Source organism: Myotis myotis, unplaced genomic scaffold (genome assembly GCF_014108235.1).
Source record: "Myotis myotis isolate mMyoMyo1 unplaced genomic scaffold, mMyoMyo1.p scaffold_m19_p_8, whole genome shotgun sequence".
Classification (NCBI taxonomy): Eukaryota; Metazoa; Chordata; class Mammalia; order Chiroptera; family Vespertilionidae; genus Myotis; species Myotis myotis.
In genome coordinates this window covers 54,009,434-54,025,165 of record NW_023416390.1, presented here as the reverse complement: position 1 = coordinate 54,025,165, position 15,732 = coordinate 54,009,434, and the positions used below count along the sequence as shown (strand labels likewise).

The window sequence follows — 15,732 nt, the reverse complement described above, 5'->3', positions numbered from 1 at the left end:
CTTTTCATGAAATTCAACTTTCTAATAATAAGGTAAATAAATAATTTTCTGCCTATAAATTAAAATGTTAGCTTCTGTAAAATAAAATGTTTACCATATAATATCCCAATGTATATGGTTTATGAGTTTATTTGGAAACTTATTTATAGGTTAAAACTTTAGAATTTTTAATATTTGCTATAATTTTATATGCACTTTTGCTTTATTAAATTATTTTTTTCTTTAAAGTAGGACATTGGCTCTAGTTGATATTTTCAGTGGAGCACTGCGGATTATTTTTATATTTAATCCTTAGGATAAAGTATATACTCCATATAATGAGTTTTATGTTACCTTTGTTTTACTGATAAATGAAGTAGTTATAAACTTTCTATATAGCTATGCTAAGGTCTTGATTTCAGAAAGCAACATATGTAATGTAGTCACTAAAGTCTGGCTATGGACTCTCTAAGGTACTCCTAAAAGTTCTAATATTTTTCATTTTAAACTTCGTGGCAAAGCTATTCTCATATCATTAAACTTGCAAAAGAACTGTCTTGCCCCTTAAAAAAAAATCTCTGCCTCCCCTATATTTGCCAGAACTCTTTTCTCTCTCTTGGATATTCCCACTTTGATCTTTGGCCTCCATTTAATTGACACAGAGCATAAAACCAATTACTAGACAGATAAAAAATCTTATTCTCCATACAAAGTGATTTCCATAAAAAGCTACTCAAATGAATTAGAAACAAGAAATAGGCCTTGCAAAATCGACTTTAAAATCACTGCTTGGTTTTCGTTGAGCCCCTGCGTATAAAAATGAACATTTACTCTTAAGAACAGTTTACAAACAGTTTACAATCATTTCTCAGACTTCACCTTTTAAGCATTTCTTCTTGTTAATGATCACTTTTGTGTTGTGTGCATTCATTTCAATCACAGACATCTCATATCAGGAGTTCAACTATGGCTCTTCAGCCACCCAAATGTTAATATTTATATTCTTGTGTGTTTTTTTTTTTTACTCTGCCATATCTAAATTCTCTGATGAGAAATTAAAATTAAAGAATGATCAGGCTAAGTATAGAATGTGAAGGATATAGAATAAAGGCGAAGACTAAAGTCATAATTAACACTGTAAGGAGAAACATGTTTATATTTCTTTTGACATAGGCATATTTTGAGTATTAATTAAAATGTATTATGCACAAAATTTAGATGATGCAACCTAAAAATATTTAAATCTATTGGAAAATGTGAATTAAATCACTACTCAAGCATATTAATTTAATTGAGCACATGCTCTTTTCTCCCTGAATATTTCAAGATTGCTGATATTGAAGAAGTTTCTCTTAAGGATATTGAATAGAGAAACTTGAATATTCAGTTTATTGGTGACAAGTTAGAAAAATACACAGTAAAGAAAAAAAGTTATTTCTAAAGGGCAACAGACCTTTAACTATTTAAAAATGTGCTTAAACTATATACCTATATAAGCTATATTTATTCAAATGATACACTATCTATTGATGAATTACAATATGTGAGGCACTGTGCTAGGATGTAATTTAGCGAATTTTTTCCATTTTGATTTATCTTATTTTGCTCTGTGATGCTTGCAGGTTGATCTCCATTTTATGAAAAAGATCCCTCCAGGGGCTGAGGCCTCAAACATCCTAGTTGGGGAGCTGGAGTTTCTGGATCGAACTGTGGTTGCTTTCGTCAGGCTTTCTCCCGCTGTATTGCTTCAAGGACTGGCTGAAGTCCCGATCCCAAGCAGGTGAAAAGTATAACAGCATCTTTTGCATTTTTCTGAAACCATTTTTTTTTGTGGGGTAAAAAACAAAGAGTAAATATAATTTACTCTGAGAGTTTTTTTCTAGAAACGAACCCACAAAACTGTTGTTTCTTCTTGCTTATGGAGAAGGGGGAAAAGTCCTTTAAAAATTATTCTGTTTTTGCCCCAGCCTAGCTGGTTTGGCTCCATGGATAGAGCATTGGCCTGCAGTCTGAAGAGTCCCAGGTCAATTCCAGTCAAGGCCACATGCCTGGGTTGCAGGCTCGATTCCCAGTAGGGGGTGTGCAGGAGACAGCCAATCAATGATTGTCTCTCATCATTGATCTTTCTCTCTCTCTCCCTCTCCCTTTCTCTCTGAAATAAATAAAAAAATATTTTAAAAAATTATTCTGTTCTTTCCTCCTTCCTCTCAAACTTTTATGTTTTCTTTTAGGCATGTTCCTCTTCTCTAAATACCCTGATCTATACCACTATATAAATCCTTTCTTGGGCTATTGAGGATCCTGTATATGAGTATGGTCAAACTAAAAAAAAAAAAAAATCAGTTTTCAAGCTTGGTTAATGCTTGAATCAGGAGGCCTTTAAAGTACATGTAAGTGGCATAATTAGGATAGCCCCTGCTGTATTTAATGTACTGTATGTTTTAATCTTAGGCACAGTGTACTTCCCATACATAGAGCCTGAGGAATCATTGGTAGAAGCATCGGTGGTGCTGTGGTTGAATCCAAATCAAAAGCACAAATTTAATATGATTATATGAACTTGCTTCTCTTTGAACCATGCATAAAACTAACAATTTAGGGATAGTATAAACTGAATGATAATTGTTTATAATATATCTATATTTTATGGATATAAGACTATCCATAGGCAAAAATATGCAGAAAAAAATAGTTGACTTTAGCACATTAGGTTCCTAGCAATTCACCCAGGGACTTTGTTTTCTTCCCTTTTCCTCCATCAAATGTAATTTCCATATGAAGACAGCCTTTCACTCTGATCCTATTTTCGTATCTCTCTGCGGCCCCATCCTTCAAATGACTGGGGCTGATTATGTAATGCTCTGTTTCAGATGCTGTAGTATGCCTTCTCTCCCAAGCATTGAATGCCTCGGCCAGGTTAAGATGACGTAAGGTACAGATGCTGTGGCATCTGTGTTTGTAGAACGTTTCCTCTATGAACCGTTGGCCTTTACATTAGGTTACATCACTCTGTGTTTTGATTATGGCCAAGACATCCCCAAATATGGAACAGTTTAGTTAGGAGAGACCTCATTTTGGAGGAGCTCAAGTAGCTGGAATGGGATTCAGTGTTTGAGTACCTGTGCCTGAATCTGGTTTAAGGAAGGAACCTGGTTACCATTCAGGTCATGGAAAGAAGTTCATCCTTTTGGAGGGCTATTGAGACTTTTGTACATACCTACTATTATTTAAAAAGGAGGACGATGAACTGAGGCTATTAAAGTGGTATATGACTAGATAATTAAGGCCAATTTTTCTACACAGCTGTTCTGTAACCCATTCAGAATTTCTGGTAATTTGGGATTTACATTTAAGATGTCAAACTTAGTAAATGCAGAAGTGTTATTTTAGTAGTTTAACATTCTTTATTAGTCTTCCAAGCGATGCATTCTTGTTCCACCATTTAAAATAGTGTCTGATGAACTCTGAGTAAATGATGGCTGTTTATGCCCATGAGAGCTCTTGTCTTTCAAATGAAAGAAAAGAAAAATTCCCAGGAGTAAAGACATAATGGGGTTATGTACCCTCACTTTGAAAACTGTCAAGATTTAGGTGACCTCATTTCATACTGACATAGCAAAATATGTGTAGAGAACAATGGAGGAAAAATTAGGGGCATGGTAGAGCCACTGTAAAGGGAGAGGTTACAAAACTTGACTAGTTAGGACAGGTGAAAAGTAGAAGAGTAGTTAGACAAATAGAATAAAAAAAGCCATCGAGGGTCCTAATTATCCTTTCTTAAGACACCATGACTATACCAGCATCACAGTAAAAATGTCAGAAAATAATCTTTTAGGAATTTATAAATAGCCCATGAAATGGAAACCTGAAAAATAGCAACATGTACACAGGTTAAGAAATTTCTTAAAAGCATTCTAGTTGATAAAGCTTCTGCTACCACATTAAACTATTCCTGTTTTAAATGTATCATAGACATTTCTGTATGGTAGATATTGACTTGGACTCGGTTTCAACTGAAACAAAAACTTAATGTCAGACCATATAGGACTGTGTAACATATGCCTCATGTAAAAACATGTATAATCGCTAATGTTTATAAGTAAATGAAGGGTAGAATTATAGTACCCATTTTCGTATACTTCACAAAGCCATTGGAGCTTCATATTGAAGAGCATAAATCATTTAACAAATGAATACTGTAGAGTAATATTGCAGAATATAGGGCATTTAAAAATTTTCACAATTTCCCTGCAGCACTGACCTTTTCCCTATAGCATTGACCATCCTGCGAAGTTAGAGCATGTATTGATTTCTTTAAAAAACTCCAGTTGTGATCATGAGTTTTCCTATTTATATGGAATATCACAGTTCAACTGGTATTTTTATTCCTCCAGCATTGAAATTAATATCTTTAATGCCCCACTTTGTCTGCCTAACTGGTCTTTGATAGCTTTTTTTTTCCAATTTGATGTACATTTTACATGTACCTATTGTTTTTTTGACCATATGTTCTTTATTTATTTATACAACTATATTACCTTTCCCCCTTCTATCTAGTTCTACAATTTGCTCATTAGTGATTTTTTTTACAATTCAGAATTTTTAAAAATATATTTTTATTGATTTCAGAGAGGATAGGAGAGAAAGAGAAAGAGATAAAAACATCAATGATGAGAGAGAATCATTGATCAGCTATCTCCTGCACCCCCCACACTGGGGATTAAGCCTGCAACCTGGGCATGTGCCCTGACCGGGTATCAGACCATGACCTCCTGGTTCATAGGTCAATGCTCAACCACTGAGCCACGCCTGCCGGGCCAATTCATAATGTTTTAATCAGATTTTCCTTTCGTCACCTTAAGAATTATAGAATCTTCAAAATTCTCACTAACAGCTGTGTAGGCTCTACCAGTAACAAAATGGGGGAAACACTGAAATAAAAATAACCACAGATTCCCAATGCTTAAGAATCTTAAGCATAAGAGACAAGCATTATAAAATGTTTCAACATAATAATGAACTGTGAAAAAATACAGAGTACTTTACATGGAAATTCCTATATTCAGTAATTCCTTTGAGATGAGTGATTCTGTACTACTAAAATAAGAGACCAGCAGATGTGGTGGGGAGTGGGGCCGCTATGGGAGCTCTTGTCTTTTATGCCCATGAGAGCTCTTGTCTTTCAAATGAAAGAAAAGAAAAATTCCCAGGAGTAAAGACATAATGGGGTTAGGACTGTCCTAACTAGTCAAGTTTTGTAACCTCTCCCTTTACAGTGGCTCTACCATGCCCCTAATTTTTCCTCCATTGTTCTCTACACATATTTTGCTATGTCAGTATGAAATGAGGTCACCTAAATCTTGACAGTTTTCAAAGTGAGGGTAGATAAGAGTAGTCTTATCTACTATTCTGTCTCTTATAAAGAGATTATATTTCTACTATAAAACATTTGTTTTATTTTCTTCTTAATTACAGATTTTTGTTCATTCTGCTGGGACCCCTGGGAAAGGGTCAACAGTACCATGAGATTGGCAGATCAATTGCAACCCTAATGACAGATGAGGTATTTATTCAAGTTCATTGGGAACATTTTTGGTCACAACTAGTAACTTTTGGGATTCCTGTATCATGACAATTTACTGTGACTTAGATTTCTCTGTATTGACTCCCCCTTCTTCTATGTTTTCACTGTAAAATTTTCTTTGGAGAAGTTCTCTTAAAAGGGGTAGTAAGTTCACACACATAAATATAATGCTTTAAAACTTCATATTCTAAAAATAATTTGTTATTTAGTGACATTTAGAATATATTATTAATATTCCCCTTACATTATATGTGTTTTCAGAGCAAGCAGCATTATTACTATCATTGCAAATCTTGCTTTGGGCAAAGTGATTTTTTTAAAAATGTTAACAACTTAATTGAGATAAAAGTCACATGGTACACAATTCACCCATTTGAAGAGTACACTTCTTTGGCTGTTAGTATGTTCAGAGTTGCATGAAACATAGGGAGTGGGCAAAATAATTTTAAGGTCTCAAGAAAAACCAATGACAGTTTATCTGAATAGTATACATGACAATAAAAACCATGCAACATCTATAAACTTTCTTTACAATGGCCTGTATGTAGTTTTTCTTAATCTGGGAGTGTTTGAACCATTAGAACTATAGATGGATTTCAAGGGGCCTGTGATCCCTCTGATACAGCATATACATTTTTCTGTGTAAAAAATTTGTATCTAGATTTTTTTGGACTGAAAAAAGCTTTCATCAGCTTCACAAAGAAGTGTATATCTCAAAAATGTAAGATCATAAAAACAAGAACACAAGATGAAACATTGTTTAACTGGGTTCTTGTATTCCCCCGACACTTTATGGAAATCTATTTTTATTATTTTATTGTTCTTCTTATTAAAAAAGAACAGATGCGAAAGATCACTGAAGGGGTATAAATTCAAAATTCAGTAGTAAATAACAAATGGGATTATACAAAATTAGAATCTTGTCTAAATAATTTAATGATGTATTTACTGAATTTATGGCTTTGGATACTTTAAAAAAGAGCAAATTAACATTGGCTATAACTTTTACTAGCCTTACAAAATCTGAAGATTTAAACTTGTATTTGGGGTTTGATAGAAATTATTCTATTACATCTGTTCTAATTATGTTTTATATCAATTGTTATGTTGTTTTTTTATTAAAATCAGGTTCAGAAAAAAAAGAACAACTTATTGAGTATATTAGTTTCTATGGCTGCCATAAAAAATTACACAAACTAAGTGATTAAAATAAAAGTAATGTATTTTCTCATGTATTCTGGGGCCAGAAGTCTAAAGTCAAGGTATCAGCAGGGCCACACTCCCTGAAGGCTTTGAAGGAGATCTTTCCATATCTTTCTTGCTTCTGGTAGCTCATGGTATTTCACGGCTTGTGGCAGTGAAATTCCAGTCTTTGCCTCCATCTTCACATGGCCTTCTCTCTGTGTGTCATCTACTATTCTGTCTCTTATAAAGACACTCATTGGATTTAGAGCCAGTCTAATCCAGGATGACCTTATGTTGAGATTCTTACCTTAATTACATCTGCAAAGACCCTTATTTCAAACTAGAGGCCTGGTGCATGAAATTTTTGCACAGGTGTGGTCCCTAGGCCTGGCCAGTGATTGAAGCACAAGTGTCTGGCGGGGGGGGGGGGGCGGGGCAGGTCTCAGCTGACCTCTGGGCCCTGGGCAGCACCTGGACCCCCAGACCCCCAGGCACCACCCTCTACCTGAGTCATTGGGCTCCCATAGCGGCCCCACTCCCCACCACATCTGCTGGTCGCCATCTGTGGGGCAATTGCTGGGGCGATGGGGCCCCACTTGCACCCGCCTTGTCCTGGTGCTGCCCACTCACCTGCTCCACCATTCCACCATGGTCCCACTCTCATTGGGGCCCATCGGGGCAGCAGCGCCTCCACTGCTGTCTGCTGCGGACACCCTCCATGTTCCATGCTGCCCCCCTGGTGGTCAGCACAGGTCATAGTGAGTGGTCAAACTCCCAGTCAAACTCTAGATCGAGGGGACAATTTTCATATTAAGCTTTTATTATATAGGATAGGGTCACATTCTGAGGTTCAGGTGGACATATATATTGAGAGGACACTATTCCATCCACTACAATGAGTAACAGTCTTTGAAGAAATCCGGGAGAAGACAGAGAGTGAAAAAAGGACTTCATGAGAACCTAAACCTGCTCTAGTAGAACTCTTTATGAGATAACACAGTAACTTTGCTTTTAGTATTTCCATATTGATTAATATTCAGCAATTTTTATAGTATTATCAAATAAATGATACTGTCATTTGTATTCCAAAATTTAAATATTGTCACTTACATGGGCACATATATATCATGTTATATTATGTTTCCACATCTAAGACATTAGGATTACACTAAGATATCAATGGGGCATGGGCCATGTTATATGGTGAGAAGAGCATATTGCATTGTGGGAGGTCCATACATAGTCAAAGTATCTCTCTTCCTAAACCTCCCCTTTTCCAATTAGATTCAAAATTTTCTCAATAGAAAGATGTAATTGTCCAACTTTTAACCAAGTGGATACAGAATAACAGAGAAACATCCATGTTTTTTTAAATTTTAGATTTAGAATGAGAGCAGAGAAGGGACTTTCATTTATTTCCTTGATTAATGAGCCACCTAATGGAGGCTCAAACAAGAATCATTTAGACTTGAAACTTTAGAGATTAGCTTTAGGGCAATTTGTAACTCTCTGAACAGTGGGATAGAGAAGCAGAAAGTCAGAAAGTTACTCTAAAGCAGCCGTGGGCAAACTAACGCCCGCGGGCCGGATCCGGCCCATTTGAAATGAATAAAACTATTGAAAAAAAAGACCGTACCCTTTTATGTAATGTTTACTTTGAATTTATATTAGTTCACACAAACATGCCATGCATGCTTTTGTTCCGGCCCTCCGGTCCAGTTTAAGAACCCATTGTGGCCCTTGAGTCAAAAAGTTTGCCCACCCCTGCTCTAAAGGATGAGATAAAAGGACATATTAATTAAAATAGTACATTGACAATCAAAAATCATTGACTATAAAAATATTTAAATACTTTTAAAAGAAAAAGTAATATTTTATTGCTTAAAGCCATTTTGGGAAAAATTATTATGCTTATCCAATTCTTTTGAAGGCTATTGAATAATTATACTTATTAAGAACAAAATTTAAGATGTTGATTCATAAAGTTCAGAAAATGGTGAATTGGATTGCATGATCAAACTGTAAATTTCATGAGAGCAGTTACCATATATTCATTTTAGTATCTTGATATTTTCAGGTGCTCAAATAAATATTTGTTGGCTGAGCTCTATTTGTGTTTTTCCTCTTTGTATTGGGAACTCCTGTCTTTCCTTTTTGTATCTTCAGACTTAGCATAGTGTCTGGCCCTCAGTCAGAGTTCCATAAGTTATTATTGTTTTCTTTTAATTTAAATTTTATTTTTCAATTATAGGTTATATTCAGTATCATTTTGTATTAGTTTCAGGTGTTCAGTGGTTAGACAAACATATACAATTTGATTTATATGTAGAATCTGAAGAACAAAATAGAAACAGACTCAATAAGTTTTTTTAATAAATTAAAGACTGAATGTGTTAGTAATTTTAGCAATACCGTCTCTTGAGTCACTTCAGCAGTTTAGAACATCAAACCAGAAGCTAAAATAAATGGTCTAAAAATAGAATAGAATGTTTGAAAGTATAATTTTCCTGTAAATTTTGGGATGTTTGGTTACTGTAATATAAATTAGCATAAAGAATAATACTGTAGTCCCAAATCTCAAATATTTGTTCCATTTCATATTATATAAAATGCAAAACAGTGTCAGAAATATTTATATTATGTTTAAGGTAAATGATTTTTTCACATTTATTTTACCCACTTATTATATTAGGTATACCATTCCTCTGTGTATTAGTTAGAAGAGATTAGGCATGCTGCAGGAATAACCAACTAAAATCTCTGTGGCTTAATACAACCAGGATTTATTTCTGTCATGCTGTGTGTCCATCACAAACTGGCAGAGAGTCTGCTGATTATAGTCACTCAGGCCCATAGAAGCTGGAGCGCAACCTGTGTTTTCTCAGTCACTATGGCAGACAAAAGGCTGTGTGATAAATCACACACTGGTGTTCAAAACTTCCATTAGAAAGTGACATATATACACCTAAATAGAACACCCTAATTCTAATATTGAAGACGGGAAGGACTGCAATCCTGCTCTGTGTCTAGAAGACCTGAGGTATCTGTCAGTAGCCTAAATGATTACCACAGTGTGTGTGTGTGTGTGTGTGTGTGTGTGTGTGTGTGTGTGTGTGTAAATGTAGCTCATACTTTAAATGGAAATATACTTTCTGAACCGTACAGATATGGTATATATCAGAAAATCCTATTTTATAACCTTATTATTTAATAATTGTAACAAAATTAACCTTTTAAATTAGTTCATATATGCCAAGGTATAAATATTGCTAAAATTTTTAATATAGTCTATACATTTTCATCTCTATTTTTAAGCAAAGAAGTCTTTCAGAAAATTTGATTTACCACATATAAATAACCTTTGCCAAGCTTGAATCATTAATTCCAGCTTAATTAGCTTCCTTCTGTGGGACTAAAAATATTAATACTTTTCTTCCCACCTCCTAAGTTCTTCTAGGCTGGGCTAATAACCAAATTAACAGAGACTCATGAACAAGAGAGAATAAGATTTTACTATATGGGCATAGGGAATTCACAGAGGCATGAAAATTCCAAAGACAATGAGGCAACATTGGGTGTCTAAGACATGTTTTGGGGAGAGCAGGGAAGTAGATTTCAGAAATGAAAATGGGCTATTGTCAGGTAGTTGAGGAATACTGAAACACATGGCAAGAAAATCCTTGCTTGGCGACTCAAAAGCAAAGGGACACAGGGATCTCTAGCTAATAGACACCTGGCTAAAGCCTTCTTGTTCACCATACTTAATTCAAAATAGGCTAAGGTTGTATCCTAAGATCTTCTTCCTGAAGCAAGTTTTTCTCCCGGAATCTCTTGGGCAGGAAAGGGGGAAGAATAAAAGTTTCATCGAGTCATTTGTTTCTCAATAAATAGCTCAAAGTCAATATCCCCCCAAAAGCAGCTTCAGGGTGGCAGAATTTTAGTCCCATCCCTTCCATCCTCCTTCCCCTTCCCTTTATTCTAGCCTCCAGAAATTTTGACATTCATCCTAGCATTCTAAGAAAAATATATATCTGTGGGCTAAATATATAAAACTAAATTATAATATTTTACATGAAAAACATCCATTTTTTCAAATTCTATAATCTCATATGAGGTAACTGGGAAATGAAAACACTGAACACATTAATATTTTATAATTTTTAAAATCTATAAATGGTATTTATTTTCCTTCTTATAGGTATTTCATGATGTTGCTTACAAAGCTAAAGATCGAAATGACTTGGTATCAGGAATTGATGAATTTCTGGATCAGGTTACTGTTCTCCCTCCTGGAGAATGGGATCCAAGCATTCGTATAGAACCTCCAAAAAATGTTCCTTCCCAGGTATGCGTATTTGAAAATACTCTTAAAAATCTTATCTTTTTTGTCTTTTAAATACATGTACCAAAATAGTATAACCTATCACAAGGATTGACATGATTTAAATTATAACCTCTGTGATATTGTGCTCTATAATAAGAAATATATATTTGGTATTCCTCCTGTTTCTAGCATGGAGCTCCTAAAACCTTGAGAATTTCCTGTCATGAGAGTAACAAAAGTGTCTTTTGTTAGGTTGAGAGGGAGGGTTTTGGAACTCACTTAAAGATGGGGGCTGATTGCCAGCAATGCCAACCATGTGATTAGAGGGCTGGAACTTTCAGTTTCACCCTCCCACCTCCGGGGAGGGGAGAGGAGCTGGAGATTGAGTTCAATCCCCAATGGCCAATGGTGTAATCAATCATGCTTCTGTAATGAAGCTTCCTCAAAACCCCAAAGTATGGGGTTCAGAGAGCTTCAATGTTGGTGAACACATGGTGATTGAGGAGAGTTGTGAACCAGAAGAGACCATGGACGCCTCTGGCCCTTTCCCCATACCTTGCCCTTTGCATCTCTAACCTGGGCTGTTCTTGAGTTATATCCTTTTATAATAAACTGGTGGTCTAGTAAGTTAAGTGTTTCTCTGAGTTTTCGGTGATCCACTCTGTCAAATTAGTTGAAACCCAAGGAGAGGGTCTTGGGAACCTGGGCTTGCAACTTGTATCTGAAGTAGGGGCTGGGGTGAGGGGGCAGCCTTGCAGGACTGAGTCCTCAACCTGTGGTATCTGATGCTATCTCTAGGGAGATAGCGTCAAAATTGGGTTGAATTGTAGGACACCCAGCTGGTGTCTGGAGAATTGGTTGGTGGTGTTGGGAATCCCCACTTTCTTCCACATGGAATTGGCACCAGAACCTATTTAACTTTTAAGAAGTTAGAAAGTCTTCCATGATCATATGCAACACACTTCACTGAGAAATTTGGTGTATTGATGATATACTGCTAAATCAAGCAATCCCATATCCCTGGAAAGACTTAAGACCATCTCAAAACATTATACTGGAGGAAAATTAATTTTTTAATAAAGATGTAAAATATGGCTTAAGAAAAAGTCTATTACTGCCTTTCTATATTCTGATGCATCACTTTGAAGTTAGCAAGTATTAAAAAAATTCAAAGGCATGACTTAGTTTTATTATATAGAAAGTTTCCTATTACTGCTGATCATATTAATTGATAAACATTTTTAATTAAAATTCTTATGTTTATGTTATCTTGGTGTGCGTGTGTGACATAAAAATTGTAGAAATTCTGCCTATAAAATGTTAATGCCCATTTACTCATATGTATACTAGAGGCCCGGTGCATGAAAATTCATGCACTGGAGGGGGGTCCCTCAGCCCAGCCTGCCCCCTCTCACAGTCCGGGAGCCCTCAGGGGCGGTAGGCAACCCAGCGATCAGGGAAAGGCGATGCCCCATCACACCTCTGCTGCTGCCACTGCCGGCAGCACAAGCCTCAGCCAGCCCTGGTTACCTGAGCCTTGGGCAGCCCTGGGCAGCCACCATCCGAGGCTTGCCTGTGCCTCGGGCCAGCCCTGGGTGGCTGGGGGCCTGAGAGGACTGGGGGGTCTCTGGAGGCAATCATGCCTGCCACCCCAGTGGGGTTGAGGGAACTGGGCGCCACCATCTTTGAGGGTGGGACAGTCAAATAGCATATTCCCTCCTTATTGGCTGTGGGCACCGCCATCTTTGCAACAGTGTGAGGGTCAATTAGCATATTCCCTCTTTATTAGATAGGATAGTCCATAAAAATATAAACAAAGGCTGTTGCCATTATTTGGGGTCATTTTCTTAATGTAGGCATGCCTTTGTTGAGAGTGGTGACCAAATGTTTGTTAAGCCCACTCCTCATAGTATCACCTCTATTTTTACTGAATCTGCCTCCTTCAACTGTCCCAGTTGTCATCTAGTCAGCCTTGTTTTGGGCTCTTGTCCCTGTGGAGTCCAGGCTGGTCTGACTTGACTACACTAGATGAAGTAACAGATGGTCAAATTGGCCCAATCCTGGACATAGAAGTTCTTTCGGTTAGCCAGAGATGTACAAGTGAGCAGGTATGCCACTCAAACATGATTGCTTAAAAAAGGTGTCTTAATCCAACTCTCAATTCAAGGAAAATAAGCTGACATCTGCCTCATTTCTGTATTTTAATTCTGAGTTATTTCATAACATTAAAGATAATTTTCTTTTCTTTTCTCAGCAATTACAATTTTGCTATTCTATAACTGCAGCCACGTATTTTCAGTTAGTCTGAAAATAAAAGAATTTGCTTAAGGAGTAATTTTAAGGGTTATACACTGTCCTATTTTTGTACTTGTTTATGTCTTTGCCATTACAACAGTAGAAAAGGTGATATAATGTTTCCTGAAATACTAATCTTTTTAATTGATGTTATTTAGAAAACTTAGTGAAAATATAAATGCATTGAGACAGAGACTTTAAAAGTCACTTTTTGATACCAATTAGTTTTTCTTTTTTTCTCTCTCCTTTTCTTTATTTTGCCAAAATGTATATAGCAGAAAGTTTTACCATTTTTTAAATGTACAGCTCAAGTGGCATTAAGAATTTTCACATTGTTGTACAACTATCACCACTACCTGTCTCTAGAACTTTTTTAAAAAAACCTTTATTGTTGAGAGTATTATAATTTTTCTTTCTTTTAAAAATTGCCAGTTGGTTTTTCAAACATTAAAACTGAAGTTAAGCATTTTTAATAACACCTTGCCTTTGAGTAATTATATTATTAAGACAAGTTGAAGCATGGGAGCTCTGTATTTTTAAAATTATTTTTATGAGGTGATCAGAATGTATTGGACCCTGCATATTTGGAGGAAGTAGTAGAAAGAACATTGAGTTAAAAATCAAGACGGTTCTGCTATTATTTATTTGTAGGATCATGAGCAGATACCCTAACCTCTCAGTACTGACATTCTATGTCAACATGTCTAATAGAACTTTCTGCAAGAATATAAATTTTCTATATCTATGATATATAAGTCAAGCCACTATTGAGCAAGAAATGTGCCTACTGCAACTGAGGAACTGAATTTTAAACTTAAATTTACTTAAATTTAAATAGCCACACATTTTTAGTGGCTATCATTTTAGACAACACTGTTCTGTATAATGAATTTGAATTAGAGATAAGCTATATGCTTCTTTACATTAGTATTTTTTAATGTATGCTGTAATTGAATAACATACTATGAAACTATGTTTTCTTTTATGAGATGAAACAAAATGAAGAACATTAAGTACTCTGACTTCAGACTTGTTCAAATAATACTTCCCCCCCATGAGATAATTTCCACGGTTGTTATTCTTTTGAAATGTAATGGAATTTTAGGTACTTTTTCCTTTCGGTTAAGAGAAGAATAACCAGTCACCTCAAGTGATAACCCTGAAAATATCATTAGAACTTGTATCAGTCATTATAATCACTCCCTTTTGTGTACCCTCAATTTCTTTGCTTTCCTGTCATGCCATTTACTTGCTTGTCAAAACTACAACCCTGTGTGAATTCAGCCCTTTAGTCTGTGTGTGCCTTGGTACAGGTGGCTGAAGGAAAACATGTAATTACTCTGACTGATCTCACATAATTCTTGACTACATACCTCAAGTGGGCCCTTAATGTTGCAAGTTCATAGTCCAATCATTCTCTCTAGATGACATTTCACACCTGTTTTCTCTCCTCAAACCATCATCACATCCTTTCTGACCTTCACTCTTAGATGTTGACTTGCTTTGTACTTTCCTGAGAAATATGAAATGATTAAAAGACAATTTCCACAGACTCCCACCACACACAGCTATCCACCTACCAGCATCTGCACCCACATACTCTGCCTCCCATATCATACTATTGATGAATTATCCGAAGTCAGCCTCCTATCTGTGCACTAGATCCCATCTCTTCACACACCTACTCAAAGACATATCTACCAATTCTCCTTTTTTCTTCCCTGTCTCATAATTTCTTTTGCTCTGTATTATCTATTAGCATACAACATAATTTATTTTCATATCTTAAAAAAAGAATTGTTAATATTGCTACCACTGCAACTAAATGCCACAGAAAAGTTCTCTGTACTACCTGCTTCCAATTCCTCTCCTCCAATTCTCTCTTAAACCTACTCATATAAGTCTTTTGCTTCCATCCCTTCAATAAAATTACATGAAGACTATCAAATATCTCGACAATGCGAAAGGTCATGGTCAACCTCAGTCTGCATGTTGTTTAGCCTATTAATCATCAGCATTTGGCAGAGCTGATAATTCTTTGATATACTTTCTTTCTTTGGCTCCAAAACACCACACCCTTGATTTTCTTTGTACCTTACCACACTCTGGTTTTTACTCCTTCCCAGTCTTCTTTTCTGGTTTCTTCTCTTCTCTTTGATTTCTTTATATTGAAGTGATGCAGGACTCAGTCTTTTGTCATAACCTGTCCCCTATCTATACTCATTCTCTTGGTACTATCTTCCAATTTTATAGCTTTAAATCTTCTCCCAAATTTATATTTCAACTTGAACCTGAGAGTTCTTTATCCAAATGCCTATTGTGTGTCTCCTCCTGGGTGTCTTTTAGATATATAAAACTTAACATG

The 15,732-nt window shown here is 35.9% G+C and overlaps 1 protein-coding gene across 8 annotated transcripts in view; it reads left to right on the top strand.

The window, feature by feature from the left end:
- Positions 1–15,732, top strand: part of SLC4A10 (solute carrier family 4 member 10) — a 238,689-nt gene that overhangs the window by 146,295 nt on the left and 76,662 nt on the right. For all 8 annotated transcript variants that reach the window (XM_036320544.1, XM_036320547.1, XM_036320542.1 and 5 more), the window contains 3 exons: positions 1,602–1,759; positions 5,455–5,542; positions 10,947–11,093. In XM_036320544.1, coding sequence (XP_036176437.1) covers positions 1,602–1,759; positions 5,455–5,542; positions 10,947–11,093 — 393 coding nt within the window. The remainder of the gene's footprint in view (positions 1–1,601; positions 1,760–5,454; positions 5,543–10,946; positions 11,094–15,732) is intronic.